This window comes from Leucopleurus acutus (assembly GCF_964270905.1).
Source record: "Leucopleurus acutus genome assembly, chromosome: 11".
NCBI lineage: Eukaryota > Metazoa > Chordata > Mammalia > Artiodactyla > Delphinidae > Leucopleurus > Leucopleurus acutus.
In genome coordinates this window covers 85,053,757-85,070,879 of record NC_139152.1, presented here as the reverse complement: position 1 = coordinate 85,070,879, position 17,123 = coordinate 85,053,757, and the positions used below count along the sequence as shown (strand labels likewise).

Below are 17,123 nucleotides of genomic sequence, written 5' to 3'. Positions count from 1 at the left end.
TGTCAGCTTTCAGTGCACTGGGCTTAGGTGAGCAAAGGCAAAATGCTAGCCCACAAATGCGCTGGCTTCCCAAGAGGACCTCACTAAAGTTCCATTCCACTTCTCAGCCTGGTTCTAAAGCCCCTGTTCAAGTGAGGTTTCAGTGCTGCCAAGAGCCAAGTGAAATGCAACGGAAAAACCTTTTAAAATTATTTTTCCCCAAATGGTACCCTTCACTTAGATCTATGGGTTTGGTTTCAGGAACTTTGCTGCTATAATCCCACGGCCCTTCTCAGTTCGTTATGACCCATACGCCCAGAGGATTGAGGTCTTGGACAATACCCAGCAGCTTACGATTTTGGCTGACTCCATCAATAGTAAGTAATTTACACCCTTTGAGGCCATTCTCCCATAACTAGAGGATTGTGTCTTCTTACCTTCACCATAGGAACGATAAGGGATATATTAAGTCTTTAATTAAGAAGAAAAGCATCTCCAGGGAAGCCACTGATTTACTGAAAGAGAAAAACTTGGCAAAAAGGCCAGCATTGCCTTGCGTGTCCTTTCTCCTTTGACCTTCCTAGATTCCACCCCACCTCCTACCATCACACCACTTTTCCACTCTGGCTTGTTGCTGCCACGTCCTTCTTTCTCCTTTGCATCTTCACCCCTTTCTCTCTAAGTGTCCACTGGACCTTGCTCTGCCTGGAATACCAACCCCTAAGGAATAGGTTCTATCTACTTTATCAACCATAGAGTAGCTCATCTACTGACTCTTATTCTTCCTGGATAATGAGGATGTTATCATAGTTGCTCTTAAAAAATCACAGTGTTATTTGTTCATCGCCCGATTTTTTTCTAGCCTTCAGACTCCCCTCCAGCAACACCCACCATGCTTTCCCCTGGGCCCTGGCCTTTGCCCATACAGTTCTTGTTTAAAATAGTCTCGCTACCACTCTCATTTAGCAGTCCCAACACCAGTTCATCTTTTAATCGTTCATAGATATCTCTTCTGATAGGAAGACTGGTTTGGGTGTCCCTCCTACATCTTGGCATTCCCACAGATCCCTCTCTCAGAGCATTTATCATTATATATTTTTTATAATTTGGTAATTGTTTACTTGTCTCCCCAACTAGACCTGAGCAGAGAGCCATGTCAGGTTTGCTGTCAACCCCCTAGCAGTTAGCCCTATTCCTAAAAATCATATTAGGTACTCAAGAGCTATTGAATAAATGGCTAAAACCACCAAAGGATCAAGCCTAAAGGGAGGAGCTCTAGGCCAAGTGGAGGTTTCTATCTCAAACAGTGCTAACGAAGGCCAAAAGGGCAGGTGGGCTTGAAGTATCCCTCTCATACCCCTCTTATGTTGCCTGAGGCCACTTCTAAGACGTAGAGCTAGCCCATTATAGTCATTCCTCCTTAGGTATGGCCCCCTGCAATCAGCCATCTTGAAAAAGCCCAAGGCTGATTCTCCCCCGTTTGGACACTCGGCTGGAACAGATCTGCTCACCAAAGAGGCCAGCCAAGGGCTCTGGAGGCTGGGGTGTGAGATAGAAGGGTCAGGCCGTAGCTGTTTTCTCTCTCTCTCTCATTTCCCCCGAGGAAGCAAAAATAACTCCATAGACTATTGTTTATAAGGACATTTTTTAAATCACAGAACAACAAATTTAGGAACTGAAGGGTCCTTAGAGCTATGTGACCTAATATAAGGCCCCGTCACCGCTCTGTACTTTCCTCAGGATCTAGGAAGGAGGGAGGCTGATGTGTCTCCAAGGCCCCTTCCACTTCTATGAAGAGTCTATGTCCCTGTGGCCCCTTGGCGTGTGAGAACATGTCATGGATGGAAGCAACTCCATCGTACCCTCCCTAGTCCAGTGGTCTGGCAATCTAGGCTGTCTTACCTGCTTGGACCATGCCTTCTCAAACCTCGTGTCCCTTAGAATCACTTGGAGAGCTAGAAATCATTTGGAGAGCTAGTTAGAAATTAATAGTCCTGAGTCATATCCCCAGACTAAATTCACTGAATGCGTGATATGACTCAGGAGTTTGTATTTGTAATAAGGCCCCAGGTGATTCCGACACAGCGGGTTTGTGTGGCTTAGGTTCTGTGGCTTAGCTCCTTGCAAGCATCTATGGTTGGTCATGTAAAAGAGAAACAGAACAGCTAGTGATTTCCCGGGGAGAAAACGAGTAACTCCTTCCCTGAGAAACAGCCTATGGAAAAGGGAAACTAATTACATTAATAGCTCTAGTGCCTCCTACAACTTGGAATCGCCTGTAACAGCCCAAATCCTAGGACGCCAGCTCCTTGAAGGTTGCGGTGGTACCTAGTATATCCACACACCCCACTGATCCCCTAGTGTTTTACACACTGTGGACACTTGAAGGGTGTTTGTTCATGGTATGAGTGGCTCCTTTGTTTTTCTTTGTAGGTGAAGTTGGAATCCTTTGCAGTGCCCTCCAGAAATTAAAGTGAAGCCATGCACTGAACCTGATCTGTCAACTTGAGAATCTGTTGATGGAAATCCAACTACTTCTTTCATTTCATCTGAAAAAGTCTGAAAAGCAAACCTTAATTCAAGATAACAGCCTTGAATCCTTTCTAGAACAAGATGGAGGGTCAACAAATAAATCAAAATAATCTGAAATGACAGCATGTCAATACATACCCCAAAGCATAATGGTAGATCTTTTGGGGTCATCTTTGATTTCGAGATGATAATCCCATACTCTCAGTTGAGTTAAAAATCAATAACCTGTCACATTTCATCAGAGTTAATGAAAATTCGGGACCTGCTTCATTCAACCTTCCTAAATACTTTTGTTATTTGCTCTAGAGAATTCCTAAAGGAGTATATATCACTCGTTGTGAAACACAGGTCTGTCAGAATTGAATTAACACCTTTACTGGAGTATAATTGCTTTACAATGTTGTGTTAGTTGCTGCTGTATAACAAAGTGAATCAGCTATACGTATACTTATATCCCCATATCCCCTCCCTCTTGTGCCTCCCTCCCTATCCCACCCCTCTAGGTGGTCACAAAGCACCGAGCTGATCTCCCTGTGCTATGCGGCTGCTTCCCACTAGCTAGCTATTTTACATTTGGTAGTGTATATATGTCCATGCCACTCTCTCACTTCGTCCCAGCTTCCCCTTCCCCTTCCCCATATCCTCAAGTCCATTCTCTATGTCTGCGTCTTTATTCCTGTTGCAAAGGTCATTTTCTATTTCAGGGAACTACGATTCTAATTACTGCTTTGTTATTTTGCCTGTGGAGATTTTCTTTAATTCAGGAGCCTATTAAAATAGTTATAAATATTAAAGTTCAAAGTGTAAAATCAAAATATTTCTGTATGCTTTATTGTAATCATAAATGCTGCCGTGGAGAGTAGCAGAACTCCCCATCTAACTCCTGCAACGTGCAGTGTCATTCTCCAGTTGATTGTCAAGTCTGCTTTTGGAGACATTTTGAAGACCCTTAAGATGCAATAGATGTTAATTAAAAGCCTGGCTGGTAGATATTCAGTAACTATTCATTGAATGAATAGAGGAATGCATTATTAAACATCAAATCTTCAACAGATGTGAGAATTTTAATTATGTTTAAAAAAACTTTAAGGGTTACACAATTTTGTAGTTTCAAATATTTCTTGGAATGAAATAGTCCTCTCACTGCCCTTAGAAATATATTATCTGGATAAACTTGTGCTAAAAGAATGATCAGATTCCCAGATTTCCAACCCATCGCGGGGGCTTATTGTGATAATCCAAGTCAGGTCAACAGATTTTTACTTTCATTGGTTGTGCATTTTACACGAACACACGAATATGAGAAACAGTGGGGAGAGTGACAATGGCTTAAAAGCTTTGCTTTAAATTTTCACACCACTCTATCGTATTATTTGGGAAATAGTTAAAGGATTTTTGTAGTACTTCTTCAAGTGTGATTCTCAGACCAGTTGTATCATCATCAACAGTAAATCCTAGGTGCCGTCCCAGCTTACCCAAATAGAATATCTGGGGATGGGACACAGAGACCTGTGTTTTTAAGTACCCCAAGCGATTCTTTTATGCTCAGTCAAATCTACTGGGTACATCAAGTTTGAGAAAACCTGACTTCTGGTGGTCAGTTCTGCCACTTGCCAATTAGGTCACCTTGCATAAGTCACTTCCCCTCTTTGGACCTCAGTTTAACTCTAACAATGAGGCGTTAAACTGGATGACTCAAGATCCCTTCCAGCCTTGAAATACATTTCACATGCTAACATGTGTCTTTAAACAACTGTCCCTAATGTATTAATAGGGTGTAATAATACCTGCCTATGTATGCCAACAGGGTGGAAAGAGCAATTTGGTCTGAATGTGTCTGAGGTTTCATTGCTTTGAAGCTGGGATTTTCTTGTCTGTATGTATTTCCTCATGCCTTTGAAGAACCCATTGACAAGCACTGATTCTAAAAGCGGAAGCGGGCTTTTTCTCTGGTGTTCCTTTAGTGCCCAAATACTCTGCAAAGGGACTATTTTGATAAATGTTTCTTCACATTAAATGCAAATTAGAAAATTTCTTGACTCTGGAACTGAAATATTGTATAGTATTTTAGACTGGAAATTTTATTTTATAGTGATTTTTAGTCCTACTGAAGATAATTTAGTGTGTTCTAAGTCAAAGCTTAGGTTTAGGTTGTAATTTTGGCAGGAAGAAGTTACACACTGAATGGAAGATATAGTCTCTGAAATTTTCATGTGTTACTCAGTACTTTTTATCTGGATATAAAAGCTATAGTGATGGAATTCAATATATTTACATGTGTTAGTATTACTATCTATTTAATATATAATAAGCGAGCAGTTTTAAAAGAAACAATATTAATGTTTTACTGACAGCTAATCTTGGTGTGTCCAAACAAAAGAAATATATGGAAGAATATTAAAACTGTGTAGCATTAGTGTTCACTGAGTTTTTGAAAGGAGGAAACTAGATTTTAATTCTAGATTTCTAAGTTATATCATTTAGTTGTGCTTCGAAGAACCCACCACTAAAGTATCAGCTTCATAAATACAACAGCGTTGATCATCTTCTTCACCTCTGAAAGCCTCAGCATGTAGCACATGGTAGGTGCTCAAAATCTTTTAAAAAATTTTCTGAGTTGAATCACAGGGAGTGTAGTGAAGATTGTCTCTCACAAATAAACTATTTTGCAAGAAAAAATTGAGAAACAACTAAACTTGCAATTTTCCCTTTCAAAAGCTATTGAAAGTTTTGCATCTTAGTCTAAGCTATGATTTTTTTTTTTTTAAGAAAGATATTATCCCTTGTATAGGCTAGGTTATGGCTAGATAGTTTGTATTTATACTGCTTCAACAACTGACATATGGTAGTGCTTAATAAATGTCAATTAATAAAGGGGACAAAATTGCATCAGTGAAACTTCTTAGTTATCCACAGTGGGACTGAAATGGTCAGAAAGCAATGAGTGACTTGCCTAATAATTGCAAAAAAAGCACAGAGCAGACAAAAGAAGAAAGCTTAGTAAAAAATGAACTTTTCAAAAGAAAAAGAAAGAAATGTGATCAAACCTTTCTCTTCTCAATGGAGTCTGCACCTCCACACACAGTCACTGCTTTTTAATAGCTTTCCTGTTCAGTTTCAAAAACCATAAACAGTGGTAGGCTTGATACATGCTATAAATGAACCTAGTAGTTTCTGTGCCTTGAATTTTCTCCTCATTTGTAATCTTGCAACTTCGCTAGCTTCAAGGCACAATTTACCTTCTCACCTGTAGTAAGCACAGTTCCTTTAAAGCAGGGGTCCCCAACCCTGGGCCGAGGACCGATACTCGGCCTGTTAGGAACCGGGCCGCACAGCAGGAGGTGAGTGGCAGGCGAGCGAGCGAAGCTTCATCTGCCGCCCGGCATCGCTCTCCATCACTTGCATTACCGCCTGAACCCTCCTCCCTCCCCACCCCGCTCCCCGCCCCCATCCGTGGAAAAATTGTCTTCCACGAAGCCGGTCCCGGTGCCAAAAAGTTTGGGGACCGCTGCTTTAAAGAATAAGCTCAGAGTGATAAGAAATTGCGGAGAAGATGGATTCTAGCCCTCCAGGGTATATACAACTCTCCTCTATAACATTATTCATAATTGTTCAGGGTACTCTTTAACAATATTTGTTTTGTATATTTCTTGCACATTGTTTCTTTTATGACAACAATCTCTAAATAATAGAACATTTATGAAAAATAAAGAGACAAGAAGATGTGCTTCTCTGAGAGATGGACTTAAGTCTTCCAGAAGAAGGAGATGATACTGCAGGAAGCATAGTACCTGCTCATTTTCAGGTTTGTCGAAATGGATGAAAGGTGAATGGTGATTGGCTTGAACTGCAGTCTGTATTTTTCCTCAGATCATTCTTAGGAGGTGGGTGATGCCCAATGAGAGTAAGTGGATCCGTCTCTTTCATGGAGGTTATTAAAATTAGTGCATACTTTGGATGTCTATGGTTTATTCTTCCCAGAAGCAAATTAAGGAATATCTGTTAAAGAAGAAATAAACTTAGTCTTCTCTGAGGCCTCTTTATTCCTAAAGATTCTCAAAGAAATGTCAGCTGCTTCCTGTCCTTTTCTGCAATGACATTTCAAATGGAGAGAGTGCTTGCAAAAGGCTGATTTCCACTATTCCTTGTGAGTTGGCAGGGGAGAGTGGAGTTTGGACTTCGAAAGAATTGATCAGGAATGTATATTCCTTTGTGTTTTTGAGTTTCTCCCTTATGTCTCTGTTTTCAAAATTGCAGCCCTTGGGTTTCTTTGAAAAGTCACTCATCCTATCACACACACACACACACACACACACACCATTCCTTTGACCTCTAAGAGATTTTATAAAAGATGAGTTGGGGCTGAGTTAAGGTCTCTGCCAACGAAGGCACAGAGAACATATTTGAAGGAGAACATGTTTTAAATCTGTTTCTTAGAAAGCCTCCAGCCATTGGCACCACCCAGAAGTAGAGGATCAGCCTGGGACAACAGCATTACTTGCAAAGGGTAACTGTTGGCCTAGGAAGGCTTTCAATCTCCTCCAGTGTCCAAATACTCCTCACGCCGCCAGCCCTAAAGCTGTGGAGCCCAATGAGCTCTGTTTCTTTGGCCTAACAAAAAATCAAATTTCCAGCAGAAACGAACACACCATTGTAAAGCAATTATACTCCAGTGAAGATGTTTTTAAAAAAAGAAATAGATGATCTTTGCAGAACTATATTTATGGACAAGAATTTTGCCCCTTAAACAGAATAAAAATTAACTATCTAAAATTGGCACACAAAAAAAATCAAATTTCCGAGTGAGGAAGGAGGAAACAGAACCTTTCCCAAACTTTCCATTCCCAGAATGTCCTGGCGCAAGGGAGAAAAAATCGCTTCCCAGCGCAAAGGGCAGGCTGGGATTATAAAAGAGCGGTTTTATGACAGTGAAGTACCAGGTAAGAGAGCTAGAACGTGCCTGAGGCAGGAGAGGAGGGAGAGGAATAGACTATCCGCGCCTCCCTAAGCCGCGTTTCTCAGCACCGCGGACAGTACCCACACCCAGCATGGAAATTACTGGCCTGGAAGAGGATGGAAAAGCCCGAAGTCTATCCTTTTACTGAGCAAAAGTAAGGAGGGGTAAAGAGTCTAGAAGGAGTAAGTACAAAGATCAAGAGGCATGACTCTGATGGTAGTCTTCCTCATTACAGACTCTGAATAAATTTTGGCTGAATATTGGAAAGGCAAAGTGGACAAGTGTGATGCGGTCCCCTTGGTGACAACGTCCAGTGTTTTGCACTTTATACAAATGAAAGTTGGGTATCGTGTTTTCGTTAGTGGTGCACTCCCACATGATACTATTTGAGACCGGAAGATGTAGAATCTTTCAGTAGCACTGCTCTGGCGACCCCAATTCAAGTGCCAGTTTTTCCATCAAGTTGAACCTACTTGGACAGATTCTTAATCTCCCTGAGTCTCAATTTCCTCCTCTGTAAAATGGGGAAGAGAAATGCCTACCTTATAAGATTGTCACAAAAATCAAACAACATATTTTGTTTATATATGCCTCTCAACCACTTTCAGTAACATTCTAACAATTTTAAATGTTTATTATGCTGGCATAAAGCACAAATGAACTCCCATAAGAACTGGTTATTATTATTATGGTTGTTTGGGTCCAGCAAAATGATCCCAATTGACCCATCATTCCAAAGAGATGGATGATTGTGGACGTGCCCTACATAAAGACTCTTTGGCTTACACTTGAGAAAGGAGTTTGACTAAAGCAGAATTTAAACCTTTCAACACAATCCAGCTGTACATACTATATACATTAAAGCTGTGAGCAATAAAATAATGAAATGTGCATCAACTTGAAGCTAAAACTATATCTTGAAAAAGATAACTTTGGAGATTGAGATGGAAATTTCCTGTTTAAAGCTCGCAATAGACCTTCACTCCTTTAATCCCATTTCTGACATTCCCACACCTTTGTGTGTTCTCTTTTTCCTTCCGGACCTATGGCATTACCAGCACTCTTTTAAACCATGACCTCCAAAAGGCCAGCATTCACTCTGCTGCTAATGCCACTCTTTTCTGCTGGGAATATCACGTTGTGCTCATTCTGTGACATGGTTAACATAAACGAAATTGTCTTGAAAATCATCATTCTCTAGATATGTTGTTTTACTGAGGAACCAACACAAGAAAACCTACCTTCACTTTGCTGCCCAATTTTAAGGTCGCCTTGGGACATGGGAGTTGGCAGGCTTTTTGTCTTTCCAGGGGCAGGAAGTAGAGACCAATTTTTAAAATAATAGTAGTTGGTACTATGGTCAAGCCATCTCCCGCTCTGAACATTTTGCTCCAAAGCCGACCCGAGAAACAGCCAATGTAGAGGGCCAAATGGAAATAACAATTCTTGCAAAATAGAAGAGAATGAATTAGTCCCTCAAAGATGCGGACGTTGTAAGAAAGCATCCTCATAAAAGATGAGAATAAATGTCTCCAAAATCTGCCATCGGCTGTATACTTTGACAGAGGGAAGAGAGAATCAACCAATATACAAAACTTTAAAACGCAATTTATCACACTTTTCGGGTTTTATTCAACAAGTATTTATTTGTCTGTGTACTTCCTGCTCAGCCCGGGACCAGGCGCATTAAAATGATTACTGCGAGGACAACGCGGAAGTTGGTTTAGCTGGTATGTTTCCACCTTTGCACCACCCCATTTCCAAACCTCCTTTTCTCTTCCCTCCCAGGAGCTCGACGAACTAAAAGGGAGCACTTCCCGTGTTTTAGTCCTGGCTCAGATTCAGCTCGGACGGAACCAAAACACACGCTCCATTTTTAAGGGGTTCAAACCTCACCGATCCAAAGATCTAATTTCTATTTGGTGAAATTAAAGTTGCATCCCCCGACACACAGACCAGGGCCGTGGGTTTTAAGCCATCCCAGACTCATTCCACCCTGCAGCTTCCAGGACCAGGTTGGCGGCTTGGGGATGGCGAGTAAAGCAGGAAACGACCACGTGGCTACGCAGCCCTCACCCTCCGCTTTTCCGCCTGCACCGAGACGCAGGGCTGGTAAGGGTGCCCGAGGCGGAATTGCTTCGAGGAGGAAGCAGGGTGAGAGGGTGGGAAGCGTCCACATCGTTTTAGTTCACAAGGGGAGATAGCACTGAGGGGGGAAGTGAAAAGAAACTTTCAGATCCGCCCTGGCAATTGACACACGGTTGGGAGGGTGCGGAAACGCGGCACGCAGACTTCAATTAATTAGCCCGCTTGCAGGCGGGTTAATTAAAACCATTTCCGGTACCACAGCCCCGGACTCCATCCGTTTTAGCGGAAGATGGGCAGGCTGCTGTTGGCCTCAAGTATCCGCGCGTTGAAGTCGGGCAGCACCACGGAGAGCTGCCGCTTCCAGGTCCCTCTGTCCTCCCAGCCCGGGGCAGTCTCCAGTTCCACCCGGAGGACTGTGGCTCCGGAATCGGCCCTCTCTTGCTCTGCTGTCCCCACCACCGCCGGTGACTTCTGGGAGCCTGGAGTCCCGCCTTGAGCTAAGTGCCCTTCGAAGGGTCAGAACCAGAGAGCCAAGAAGGGGCGCCCCATGAGTACCGAGGTCTGCAGCGCTGGGAGCTCAGCTTCCGCGCCCGAGAGGCAGCACCCAGGGAGATGACAGAGGGGAAAAGGCGGCCGCAGGACCCAGGAGACGACAGGGCGAAGGTGACCTTGCTTTTACCCCCCGAGGGCGGCTGCCTTGTCAAAGGCTGCCCAAGTCATCAGGGTACCCCTTCCCTTCAAAGTGAGGGAAGGGGGAGAGATGTTCTGGAAGCCTCTCTGTGCAGTGGAGCTGAGATTTCCCAGGACGCTGAGCTTTCCCAGGTAAGCTCAGTCCCTCCGTTTTCCCCTCCACACCCCATCCCTCTTAACACGGCTCTTTGTGGGGTGGGGTGGCCAGGTGTGGAATTCCCTCACCCGTATTAGTCTTTCGTCCCAGTGTCCCCATTTCGCCAACCACTGGGTGATTGCCTCATGCCCACCTCCTCTCTTTCCAGATCCCGCGATCCCCAGGTCCTGTAGAAAGAACTGAGAGGGAGGCCTGGTTACCAGGGCCCAGCTGGGGGTTGAGGTCTGGGGGTGCTTGCCTTTTGTTGGAAGGTGGGAAGAGAACGTGAGATCCTTCTGCTTCAGACTGGCCTTCTCTGCTGGCTTCCATTCTAAGTGTAGAGGCAGAGCTCAGGGAGAAAAAGCCTTCCTGTTCATCCAAGACTGAAGAAGCTTTCCACAGATATAACCTTTGTTCAAGGAGCCGCAGCTTTCTTTGTGTGTGTGGGGTCGGTGGGTGGCAGGAAGCACGGGAAGCATATTTCAGATCAACTGAGCAGCATCTTCTAAGGTTTTGATCTCTGCGAACCCCAAAAGTACTCAGGGCTGGCCCCGGAGACAGTGATCAGGGTGGAAGGCTGGACCTATGACCAGGTTGAGGGGGGCGGGGAGAGACAAGGGAGGAGGGAGGAGGGAAGATGCCCACTGGATTTTCTTCCCCGTTGGGTGTCAGAATGGGAATGCAGACACACTCTTGCCTTTAGGGATTTATAATTTAAATTACTGCTACTGGTTGTGGGCATCTAAACTAGAATCAGAAGCAGGACGTATTTGTGGAAGGGAGTCTAGGACTCTGAAAAGAAAATATTCAGTTAAGCTTTATCTGGGTGGTTCAAAGGGGGTGGAAATCCCACCTTCAGGCAAGTGCTAAATGCTCTAAAAAAACCATGAATTGGGCGATGTAAAAAAATACACCAAGGTGATTTCTGTAGCGCTTTTTGTATCAATAAATACTTTGAAACAAGCCAAATGTCCATCGATAACAGATTGTTTAGATAAACTATAATCTATATACTGGAGCACTGTGCAGGGGCTCAAAATAAAATGAGGTAAATCTGTAAATACTGACTATCAGGGAAGTCTAGGAGATACGGTGAAGTGAAAAAAAAAGCGTGATCACATTTTCATTTTTTTTAAAAAAGGCTGTCAGTGGTGTACATGTATGTACTTAGTTTATAGGTATATTTTTACGATCACAGAGGAAAAAACAAAGACTCGTGAGCACCAGAATGTTGACAGTGGTTACTTCTGAGGCTGGGATGGGGGTCAGAGACTGCTCTCATTCTTCACCTTATATAGTGGTTTTAAGAAAAGAAAAAGATGGTGCAATTAAAGACAAAATTTCAACTCTTTCGGTTGATTTTATTTTCTTTACTTCAATGTTTTCTGTAGAAACAAATACCACTGGAATAAGAAAAAACAAGTACACGAAGATGTCAATTACTGACACATCTCTCCCTTTTAGTCCTTGGAAACAAGGATCCTCTGTCTAGAATCCAAACCTGCTCCCAAGGCTAAGGGTGCTTTGTCCCAGCTGGAAATTTACATGAATATGACATTTCTAAGTTCAGTGTCAGCCTATCTATTTTTTTTTTTTTTTTTTTTTTTTTTTGTGGTACGCGGGCCTCTCACTGTTGTTGCCTCTCCCGTCGCAGAGCACGGGCTCCGGACACGCAGGCCCAGCGGCCATGGTTCATGGGCCCAGCCGCTCCGCGGCATGTGGGATCTTCCCAGACCGGGGCACGAACCCGCGTCCCCTGCATCAGCAGGCGGACTCTCAACCACTGCGCCACCACGGAAGCCCCCAGCCTATCTATTGATGCCTTAAAACAAGAGCTCAGAAATACACAAGTTCGCCCAGAGGCATATCATTGTATTTCCTTGTTCATACTTTCTGAATCAAAACTGAGTAGAGATACCATTTCCTTGGATTGGCTATACTCACTAACTTTGTCTCTTTTTAAAGGTAGTTCCTGGAATTGCCAAGTGCCACAGCCTACTCAAAACTTTGTTCTTGTAAATCTTTCTGACTAAGAAGACAGCAGAACATAGTGGTTAAGCAAGGGAGTCAGGTCAGTTTGAAACTTGGGTTTTCCCATTCACTGAATATACGGCCTCAAGCAAATTATTACCACCTTGTGCTTCTGTTTCCTCATCAGTAAGATGGGAATACAGCAGGAAATGCCTCATGGGTAAACCTCTAAAGAGTTTCGGAGAGTGCTAAGTGGCAGCATTAATTATCAGTGACGCTGCCTAGAAAAATGCTAATCAAGGGGCAATAGAAAACTGTTGGCAGCAACTTGGATTTTTTTTTTTCTGGATAAAAATACCCAGCATAAGCAAGAGGGATGGCGCTAGAGAAATGGGAATTGATTAAGGAGCCTGAAGCTACAGTCTGCCTACTTAGATGCAATAAGATAATGGGTTTTAGAGTCAGACCCACTGGATTCAACTCCTGGCTTTACCATTTACCAGCTATTTACATACGAGCAATTATGTTACGTCTCTGTACCTTTCGTTAATTACAAAATGACAACAATAGTGCCCACTTTATACAGTGGCTGTGATCATTGATGCTAATCATTAAGAAGTGTTAGCTACTATGTTTCTCTTGCCCTCTGAAATCAAAATTGCGTAGACACTCTCAGTGATCCACCCATATCCCTGTGCCCGACCCACTTCAGTGCAGGAAGGCTGACTCCCAGCCAGCTCCTGCATTTCTTTTCCTGAAAGTTTTAACTGGATTCTAAGGCACTTTGCCTGCCCTATGGTAGAACAAAAATGCCTAGAAATTAATAACCCTCCATCAGTCTTCTACCAATGACCAATAAGGGTTGGTAGAGGATTTTTTTAAATGTATATATACACTGGCTCTCAGAGTTTCTTCAGTGAGGTTAAGCTCAGTCGCCCACAGTAAGAGCTGCTCGATAACACTCCCTTTAATGATTGCCTTTCCTTCCCCATCTCTCTTTCCTAATGTTCTATCTTCAGTTCCTAAATAAACTATTTGCACTAGAATCCTTTTCTCGGGTTCTTCTTCTGGGAGAACCCAAAGTAAGAGAGGAATGTAGTGTTTCAGTGATGACTATGGTGGTGCTATGTGATGCGCATATGAGCTTCTATATTTTCTTCCACAATCGCCATCCTTAAACCTTGTTCTATGACGTAATTGATCTCGCTTTACTCAGATGTCTTCATTTCTCTTTCTTAAATTTGCTTGGATTCCAGGGAAAATATAAGCTCTCGACAACCGCCACCATCTGGCAACCAAGCATGGACACAGTTTGGACCACTATCACCCTGTTTGTCTGAAATTCATTCCAGAGCTTACAATTTACACTCTCCAGAGTTCTAAAATGGGACTCCATGCAGGCTTCTCATCTGCACTGAGAATAAATACAATTATTGTCCCTGGCATGCAGGAATCTGTCATGTAGGCAGACCCCTATCTTTCCTAATAATAAGGCTGGAAATGTGAACGTGGATTTAGGCCAATGTGTATGTACGGCACAAACGCTAACCCCAGACGTACAGATAAAGGGAAATTGAACTCTCTTGTTCATGAGTACCTGGGAAGGAAAAATTCCACATAGTAGAGTTGGTAGCCTGTAGTCAGACAGGCTGAGATTTCATCCTGGCTCTTTCACAACCAGCTGTGTAACCTTGAGAAATTTATTTAATCTTGCTAAACTTTGGTTTTCCTCATTTGCAAATTGAGGATAATCATATATACATAGCTCACAGGGTTTTTTTAAGCAATTAAATAAGCTAATACATATTAAGTACTTAACACAATGGCATATGGTGTCTAAGAAATGTTAGCCCTCGTTTTAACTATTAATAATAATAGCAACAACATCTTGTAGAGGAACCATAAAGGACCGTATAGTATACAATACATTTACAGAATCTGGACACGGGAAGGAGACCATAGACATCCTGCAGCACAGCATTCCTCTGAGATAAAGGGAGGTAACACTCTACAGCACACATATTTGGCTTCAGCAAGCAAATGTAGTCATTTGTTCAGCACGTGTTAGATATGATTGCTGGCGCTGGTGTTGCTGTTGGAACTACAGGCGAAAGGTAGAGCTAGTTGATGGAAGGTATTAAGGCTACAGGCCAGTGCAGAGCCTATTCATTTTCACCCAGCAAGTAGCCATAAGTCACACCTAGCACCAGCTGAAAAAAGGAGACCATCTCTCTTCTCCAGGCCAAGAATGTGGGCAGGGACCTAGCTACCTTGGAAGGGGAGGCAGGGCTCCCTGGGTGCAGTTTGCCAGAGGGAAGAGTGGGTTTCGTTAGTGTGGCACTGAGATGGAAGTACATAGGAACAGAGAAGGAGCATGGCTTCTGCCTCGACACACTTACCGGGTAGAAATCTTGATTGGCCGGTTGATCATTTCCCAGGATAGAATGTGTATCCATAATACGCAGGTCCCATTGCTGCTGGTGGAACACACACTGGCATCTGCCCTAGTAATTGCTGCCCCTTATCTCCAAAGCTCCACATATGAGGCCCTATTCAGAGTGAACTGCTGGAATTCTTTCAGAAATTTTAACCCAAATAGAGCTGCACTGCCTTATGGCCTATCTTATCACAGTATTGCTTTCTAAAGAAACATCATACTGGTGGTAAAGAAGAACTGTTGAGCAATTTAATTCCTTACTGGAGTCTTTGGAAAGGGCATCTAAAGGAAACTGTTTCTTTCCTTACAACAAAATACCCTGATACTCCACAAACTTCTCTCCTTTCTCTCTCCTGTACTTAATATCTCTCAAACACACACCCCGTGAAACTTTTCTTTCTTTCTCTCTCTCTCGTATTTACCTTCCTATCGCCTTCCAAATTTCTGGCTCTAAAGATAACATAGTATCATGGTTCAAAGTATAATCTCTGGAATCAAACTGACTAGCTTTGAACCCTAGCACTGCCATTGTTTGTTTGTGGCCTTGGACAAGTTGCCTAATAACATTATTTGACATATATTGACTTTTACCTTGTGCCAGGCAGGTTTTAAGTAACTTGCCCAAGGTGACTTAGCTAGTTAGTGACAAAGACAGGACTTGAGCTCAGGTGGCTTGACTCCAAAGCCCATACTATTTGAGGCTATACTACTCTTCTATGCTATGCCTCAGTTTTTCATCTTTAAAATGGGGACAGGGCTTCCCTGGTGGCGCAGTGGTTGAGAGTCTGCCTGCCGATGCAGGGGACACAGGTTCATGCCCCGGTCCGGGAAGATCCCACATGCCGTGGAGCGGCCGGGCCCGTGAGCCATGGCCGCTGAGCCTGCGCGTCTGGAGCCTGTGCTCCGCAACGGGAGAGGCCACAACAGTGAGAGGCCCATGTACCGCATGGCAGGGAAGGCAATGTACTTGTGAGTGGTAAAGCTGTAAATACATTAATCTTCTCAACTGAAGTTCAGAGAAGCTAAGTTACTTTCCTAGTACTGCAGTCCCATTAGTAAATTGCTAAAGCGGACTAGATTTAACTTTAACTCTATACTGCTTCTAGACTAGGCGTTCAAACCCATACTCAGCCATCTTCTAATGATGTGATATTGAGCATGTTTCTCCACCTCCCTGGGCTTCAGTTTCCTCATCTTTAAATTAAGGATGATAAAACCAGTCCTGTCCACCTCACAAAGCCAGGGTAAGAATAAAACTCAGATATGACAATGCAACTTGTAGACCTTCAAACGGCAAGGGAATGTAAGTTTAGGTACCAGTGGAGCCTTCTAGAAGCTGTGGCACACAGTAGAGAAATGAATAAAGTTTGGTGGACATACCAGACACCCTAAAATTACCCAAGGACACCATAGATAGCCATCTGGGAGATCTACTGGGAGATCTATCTGGGAGACCATCTGGGAGATGGTCTACTGGGAGATCTATCAAGAAGACCTACTGAGGAGCGGACAGGGGAGGGCTGCCAAGGTACCTGAGGCCAGAGGTATAGGAGAATCAGAGAGCTGCCCCTGCTTCACATCTGAGGATGGGAAGAGAATCTCTGTTTTACTGAAACAACAGAGTACTTCAAAGAGGTTACTTATGGAGAAGAAAGAAGCTTCAACAGTTGAGCTCATGGAGAACCCAGTCACCTATACATCCAATCTTCCCTCGTCCCCTGTCCTAACAGAATCACTAGGATTGCCTCCCCTTAGGGACCAGGTTGCCTCAGTCAGTTGTTCAAAAAATATTTGTTAACGCCTATTATGTGCCAGGACATTATTCCAAACAATGCAAACCACTTTCCTGCTTTTGTGACGTCTGCATCCTGATATATGGGTAAGGAGGCAGGAGGGGAGACATAAAATGAGGAATGCAATTATTGGGTTGGCCAAAAAATCCGTTCAAGGTTTTCCGTACCGTCTTATGGAAAAAACCTGAACGAACCTTTTGGCCAACCCAATATTTTGTGTGATAAGGGCTATGAAGAAAATAAACATCTGATTGTTCATTAAAATAATTTCTGATGATAGATCACTCTATACTTTTGGCAAATAATCAGAAGGTGTTCAGATAATCGAGGGACATTACTATAATAAACCTTATATTCTCATTTGCCTTCTTACATCAATAAGGTTTCTCAGTATCTACAACTACAAAATTTATTTAAACACACAAATAGAATCAATACTGGTTCCTGACTCATTCTAGCAATAAGTAAACTAGCTCTATATGAACTAATGGAGGTAGAAAAAAACCCCTCATTTATCTAATTAATAAATGCATTTCCAAT

General features: G+C 43.1%; 1 protein-coding gene and 1 long non-coding RNA gene across 2 annotated transcripts in view; both read left to right on the top strand.

Moving 5' to 3' along the window:
- The window catches only part of PAH (phenylalanine hydroxylase), a 70,320-nt gene extending 66,994 nt beyond the window's left edge, over positions 1-3,326 (top strand). Inside the window, exons 12-13 of the mRNA XM_082851194.1 lie at positions 241-356; positions 2,413-3,326. Of these exons, the coding sequence (XP_082707320.1) occupies positions 241-356; positions 2,413-2,456 (160 nt within the window). The 3' untranslated portion in view covers positions 2,457-3,326. The remainder of the gene's footprint in view (positions 1-240; positions 357-2,412) is intronic.
- Positions 3,327-5,906: 2,580 nt separating this feature from the next.
- On the top strand, positions 5,907-10,840 carry LOC309968618. Its single transcript, XR_014326587.1, has 3 exons — positions 5,907-9,580; positions 9,818-10,378; positions 10,552-10,840. It is a non-coding gene; the product is annotated as an uncharacterized lncRNA (long non-coding RNA).
- Positions 10,841-17,123: the final 6,283 nt, after the last annotated feature.